We start from the raw sequence: 6613 nt of genomic DNA on the forward strand, positions 1-6613 counted from the left end.
TCAATAACATACATGTGGCTCCATGCAGTCTTGCTCTACCCCGTTATATGGTACGGTAAGCTGACTACTAACCAGTACTGCCGCCTAGCGGTCAAACATGTAATAACATCTAATCATAACACGAACAACATAGAACAGGACCAGACGTGGCGTTGTTTCCTCTTTTCACCGACAGCTCCACTCTCCCTTACTTACACTAACTACTGTTATTGTTGAGTCCAGAGAATTGTGGGATTTGTAGTTTTTGACCAATCGCAGGTTGTGCTCTTTCTTTTTTGTGATTTTCCCAGTTCACACATGTATTTTTTTTTAGGGGCAAATGCGAGGCTAAAATTATTTAAGACTTGAACACAATAATTCAACAAATTTAAGACATTTTAAGGCCTAAAATTTAGATTTTCAAATTTTAGACTTTTTAAGACCCCGCGGATACCCTGTATATTTCATATAAAGTTTAATAGAGAAAAATATTGAAAATTGTGGGAATGTAATGACTAACATCGAAGTAAGAACCAGTCAGGGAGGAAACAGAAGAAAGGAGGGAGTAAAAAGTAAGGGAGTAAAGAAGGACAGAAGAGAGGGAAATAAGGAGTAGAGGTGAAGGAAAGACATGAATGAGTGGATGTTGGGTTCGTTAGCTGAGTTTGAGGCCGAGACAGAGAGCCAGCTCGTTCTTCTGGATCTTTCCATCTCCGTTGATGTCGCAGTGACCCATCAGAGCTTTCCTGAACTTGTCCAGGTCTGTCCCACTGATGCTGGGCTGCAGGAGGGTTTAAAGATAAGTGGTCAATACCTGCTCTTAAAGAAAGTGATATTCCAGCTGTAGCCCAAGCCTCATTTCAAACAAAGAACCAGTGCCATTAAAACTAAGGTTGCTGTTGATGTAATGCATGAAGACCTTTAATGTGAAGATTGATAAAGGAGGAAGTGTTTCACCTTCACCAGCTCCATCATGTCTTTGACAAATCCATCCACCTCCGGACCCTCCAATTCACCTGTCTGACTCTACACACACACACACACACACACACAACAGTAAGGACTTTATCCATAACATGATCAGAAAACAAGAACAAAACGTATTGAATTCAGTAAACTGGAGGAACACCTCATTAAAAGCAGCTGAATTCACACTTACAACATCATAGTGAGCAAATATCTTCTCAAAGTCTCTCTTCCTATCCTCCTGGCTGCAGGCCTGACACCGAACACATCAGATAATTAAAACAACACATGTTCAGAGGAGCACAAAGTATTAATATGTTAATGAGAACATTTAAAGTGATGTTTAATGACTGGGGGCAGATCTGTGCTTGTTATTGTGAAATATTTCTATTTCTTACATCCATCTTAAACTTCAGCAAGAAGTTTTCTTTCAGGGCCAAAATTCTGATGACAACAAGAAACACATAGAATTTATATTTAAATAAGACATTTAATATTTTACATTTCAAAGTAAAAGCATGAAATGACAGCAGGTTACAGGCACTTATTCAGGGTTATTTTTTTTCTTTTTCTTTTTCTTTTTAGCAATATTTAGCGAGGTTCATTGATCAGCTTCAGTGTGTACAACAGGTTCCAGGAGGTTTTGTATTTTTGTTTTATGATGAAAAAACTCATAAATTAACCTGAGTTTGTAATGTAAAATTTTACAAGATAAAGTTTTAGTCAGTACCTGGCCAGGTCGTTTAGATCCAGTCTGCCATCTTTGTTTTTGTCAAACATCTTCATCTACAGAGGGAAAATTTGTCAGAATGTATTTATCATTCGGTGATGGACCAATCAGATGATCAACCACCACTCTGCTTGTTACCATGGTGTCAGTGTAGTCATCCAGTTTCTCAAGAGTGACTGACTTCCTGTGTTGGAGGAACAGGTCCTGAAGGAAGCCCTGAAGGACCAAACAAGACACAGGGATAACAAGATTTACCACGTCAATTATCATCAAAAGTTAATTGCTTAGAGGCAAAAAGACAGAAATTCAACGTAGAAGGACCCGAAACTGACACAACACAGATAAAAAACTGACATAGTTTGGTGTAAGTTTTAATTTTAGTTACCTTGAGCTCGACAGCTGAGATGTATCCGCTGCTGTCTGTGTCGTAGTTTCTCCAGATCTGCAAACGATACAACAAAATCACTGAAAATACATCAAACATCTCAAAACTGAAGTCGAACCTGTTTCGTCCATTACAATGTTTGTCCTGAGGGAGGCGCTAAAAGAAAAGTCCTTCAGTATCCAACTGTCAGAATCTGTACAGACTGACAGATCTGAGGACCAAGAGTATTTAACAGCTTGGTCAGTACTGAAGAGCAAATTGTTGGAGACATCCTCCAGACCAGACAAGAATAAAGCCTCATTTCTGCTGAAGGAACTTTCCCAAAGAACTAGGAAGCTTTTGAAGAACTATGTGCATTTCTACCACAGGAACCAGAGTCTGAATTAAGGTCTTGTGTAATTGACCTTCCACTAAATAAGTCGTAATACTCTCTCTAGGTTCAGGAACTTTAGGGGGTGTGGTCTGCAGTACCGGACATTTTTGATTGCTCCAGTACTTTGCTACATTGTATTTCACCTCAATATGGAGTGTTTTTCCATTGTGGTTCAAGATGGAGTCAGCAACCTACAATGGAAAGGTCTATGTTGACATGTCAACAATGTGGAACTCATCATTATCCACCCCACCAAACATGTCCAGGAGAAGTTTCAAAAACTAAAGCGAGTTCAAAAAAAAAGTCAAGAACCACAACATGGTCATTGTCATTGACCGCATTCAAAGCATCGCCATCTTTCCTTGCGTCATCACTCGGCGTGGGTAAACAACATTTGAGTTAAACTGATTTGAATTACGTTAGCCGTCGTTAGCTGCAACTGCTAACGGTAACGGTAACATCAATGTTGATATGACACCCTTGCTAATGTAATGTAAGATAGGAAAGCAGTAAAACTGTGGATAGTCAACGCACACCCGAGATACTATTCACGTTATTCAAGCCTGGAAGAAGCTTGTATTTTTAGCTGATATCAGATGTTGTGGTGAACACCGGAACGTTAAATAGCTCAATGGTTGTTGTGTTATGGCGTTGAGACTTCCCACCCGTAATGATGACGTTTAGCAAAAATGGTGATGCTATGAATATGGCTGATTGGCCTGATTTGGATACTCCTCCCTGGACTTTTGGACTGCGGTCATGGAAATGCAGTCAGCAATGGGCCTTGGTAAACTTTTGGTTCCTGAAGAAAAATACCTGGAACTAAAAAGATCCCAAAACTAAATGGTCTAGGTACTTTTTGGTTGAAATGCACCATAAGATTTTGTCCCCATCTGATAACGTCTTTACTTAAATCACATTAGCATAAGTGTTTTAACCCCACATGCTAAACTATCATTAATTCTGTCTTTGTATTACTTATGAATGGATATAGTATGGCGAAAATAAATGATTCTCCCTTTTTTCTGGGAACCTCCCTGATGTTGAGAACCCGTTCTGGACCTCACCCTCATGAACTCCACGCTGTTGTTCAGCGGCGTCTCTCTGCGAAACAGAAGCAGGAAGTTTTCTTCCTCCGGCAGCATCATGGCGGCCAACTGGAGGAAGAGGAGTTGTGTTGGTTTTGCTTTTTTTATGTGATACAATTGACAATTTGCAATCACCTACGTATTGTTACAACTGTTGATCTACACCGACACCTGAACCATTGCCTATTTCAACCTCACTTCCTGTTTCTGACCTGCTGGTTTAAATCCTATTGCTGATATGATCTTGACGTGTCGTCCTCTGTTAAAGCAGTAGGTGCTCGTACCTCTTGGATCTGCAGACGTTTGTCGGCTGCAGCGTCGAATCTCTCTCTGAGTCGTCTGATTGTGTCCTCAGTTATCTCCTCTCTCTGGAAAACCAACATGGACACAATGCACAGGTCATCTTCTGCCTTTAGGGGTAAATTGATCAAGATAAGTGCACTGGTGAACACAAGACATCTTGGAGGAGCTGCAGATGTTTACTCAGCTAATTCCTCTATTAATGAAAAATCCAGATATTCAGTACTAAACTGTCATGACCAAGATCTAACACTGACAAATGCTCTGGTTTCAGAACCAATAGGAATATTTGGGATTTAATGGAAGTGGTAAAGTACAATTTAGATATTTAATGTGCAACAGTTATTTGTTGTACCTTCAAGAAAACAATCAATTCAGTCCCTTCGATATTTAACTGTAATTTTCTGTCACAATTGAACGTTTCTGGCTCTAGCGCCCCCCTGTGGCTCCTTCACTTTATCAACAGGTAGATTGAAAGAGATTTGAATTGTATTTTCTCTCTTTACCTCCATCCCTCGTTTTTCCAACATGCGCTGAAAGAAGGCGTCCAGCTGTTTTCCATCGATGTAACCGTTGTCTAAAAAACACACACAAACAAACAGATGTCACAGCAACAACCTCAGTTAACTGTTCATGTTTGTATTAAATAAATTATGACATAAAATTATAAAGGAAACAGAATCAAGATGGTTGATCCAATATACTATAATATAATATTCTGATATGTATTTATATTTGCTATTATTATCAGTTTGCATCTAATGTATCTAATTTGTAATGGAACTAAATAAATAAACAGAATTACTGAAACAATAATTAACACTATTACCAATTTAAACTGCTTTATTGTGTTAATAAATGCTCTAGTTTGGAAAAACATTACGAAAAACACTATGATAATCTTAATTCTCAAGTTTCAATGATGCATCCCACAATGTCATAATATCATTGAGCTGAACCTTTGTTTAACTCAAGTAACAGCAGCAATAACAGAACATGTTAATTCTCTCAATAATGAACAGAGTTGTTATAGGCTATAATAAGTTCAAGGTAAATGTTAAGACGGGGTCGGTGTCACATTGACGTCAGACAATGAATCGTTCTCACCGTCAACGTCGAAATGTTGCCAGATCTGGAGAAAACCTGCAGCGTCCAGACCGTCCAGAGAGACGTCCATGGTGCCGGAGACCAGAGAGGAGGACGAGCTGAAAAACAACAAGAGGAAGAAGAGGAGGAGGAGACTCTTCTGGAGATGGAGAGAGAGAGAATATTATCCCGATTTCATCTCTGGGGTGAGAGAAATGAAAGAGGAGAGTTTCAACAACTTGTTGTTGAAGGGAGGAGAGACAGAGAGAGAGGGAGAGAGGATGAGAGTGGGAGGCAGTAGAGGAGAGGGGAGAGAGGGAGAGAGAATGAGGGGAGGGAAAGAGAGAGAGGGGTTGAGAGAATAAGGGGGTGGGGTGAGAGAGGGGGAGAATCAGAGAAGAGAACGGTGTGAGAGCGAAGGAGAGGGGTGAGGAGAGTGGGAGAAGGTTGAGAGAGAGAGGGGAAGGAGTGAGAGGGTGAAAGAAAAAGGGAGGGGAAAGACGGGGGAGAAAAAGGAGAGGGGGCAAGAGAGGAGGGGAGAGAGAGAGACAGAGAGAGACTGAGTCGTGGCAGTAAATCAGTTTTTATTGATATAAACAAACGATACAGAAACGAGCGACGTCTCACAAACATAAACAATAAAAACTTTTTAAAATAAAAATATTTTTCCCAGTAAAATAAAAAAAAAAAAAAACCGTCACCGTGAAAGTGAAGTGAAGATCAATAATAAATCAATAATCAATAATCATACAGTATAAACCCCAGAGTTTGTGTGTTTGACTCTGATCTCTCTAGTGTTAGTTCATATTTACACTGACACATAAAAACATCTGTAAGTGCAGCAGTTCATGGCTCACGATCAATCGGTGTGATCGGTGATCGTGAGGATACAGCAGCAGCAGCAGAGGTGATAGCAGAGCAACATCTGGAATCAATAATATGTCAAATGGGGGAAAATGATCTGATTGGTTGATTGGCGACACCTCGGCTGCTCTTTCTTCTCCGCCCACTCAGGAAGGAGGAGGAGCAACAACGGAGCCTTTCAAAATAAAATACACCCTCAATTTTCATTCATTGGACCTTTTTTTTTTTTTCTTTTTTAGCAAAATATGAGTTTTCCGGTCACATCTGGACACAAACACTGGATCTTCTTCAACATCTGTAACTTTTCTTGACTCTTGATCCGAATCTTTCTCATTTTCATTCATGTCTGTCTGTTTTTTTTTTTTGTTGTTTTTTAGAAATGCTGCCCTTGAAGTCTGAATAAAAATGACTCTGTTTGACATTGATGTTTATTCCCAGGTGGAAGCTGGAATATTTTCTAAACATGGACAGGAGGAATGAAAAAAAAAGACCAACAACCCTGATTTGCAGCAGATTTATAATGTTGAAGATAAAAAAAACTGAGTGTAAATTCCTATGAAAGCTGAATGCGACATCTCACATCATCAGCTCTGTTAGGTTAGCACTGTTAGCATCGCTGACGTCCTGTTAAAAATAAAAGTGAGAAAAACAAGCAGACTCATTTGTTTCAGTCTGATTCAGTCTCGTTGGTGATAAAATATGTAATAATAAAAAAAAAAAGACTTGAGGGTTTTGAACTCTTTGGTTTTTTTTTTTGTTTCCTCCTCTGACAGGTAAAAAAAAACAAAAAAACGTCTGTGTCGGGTCGTTATCTCCAGACGAGCTGATGGTTAGTTCACTTG

At 39.5% G+C, this 6613-nt stretch overlaps 1 protein-coding gene across 2 annotated transcripts; it reads right to left on the reverse strand.

Moving 5' to 3' along the window:
• Positions 1-634: 634 nt before the first annotated feature.
• Positions 635-4998, reverse strand: LOC146978208 (secretagogin-like). Of its 2 annotated transcripts, none has more exons than XM_085790894.1 (11): positions 4929-4998; positions 4328-4398; positions 3806-3883; positions 3501-3590; positions 2061-2117; positions 1814-1891; positions 1676-1731; positions 1344-1389; positions 1139-1198; positions 937-1005; positions 635-760 (listed from the first exon to the last, which is right to left on the reverse strand). In XM_085790894.1, exons 1-11 carry the CDS (start codon positions 4996-4998, stop codon positions 635-637), a joined length of 801 nt encoding a protein of 266 aa, XP_085647020.1. The 2 variants fall into 2 exon arrangements, with proteins under 2 accessions (XP_085647020.1, XP_085647019.1); XM_085790893.1 differs by having other exon boundaries at positions 3806-3889.
• Positions 4999-6613: the final 1615 nt, after the last annotated feature.

This window comes from Trachurus japonicus, chromosome 11 (genome assembly GCF_045865225.1).
Source record: "Trachurus japonicus isolate A0001 chromosome 11, Traja_1.0".
Lineage (NCBI taxonomy): Eukaryota > Metazoa > Chordata > Actinopteri > Carangiformes > Carangidae > Trachurus > Trachurus japonicus.

Excerpts from the sequence above, each read along its gene's own strand:
- LOC146978208 (XM_085790893.1), bottom strand. The coding sequence starts at position 4,998 with ATGGACGTCTCTCTGGACGGTCTGGACGCTGCAGGTTTTCTCCAGATC. Across the intron at positions 4,399-4,928 it reads GCAACATTTCGACGTTGACG|ACAACGGTTACATCGATGGA; the intron begins GTGAGAACGATT and ends TGTGTTTTTTAG. Across the intron at positions 1,892-2,060 it reads TCTCAGCTGTCGAGCTCAAG|GGCTTCCTTCAGGACCTGTT; the intron begins GTAACTAAAATT and ends TTGGTCCTTCAG.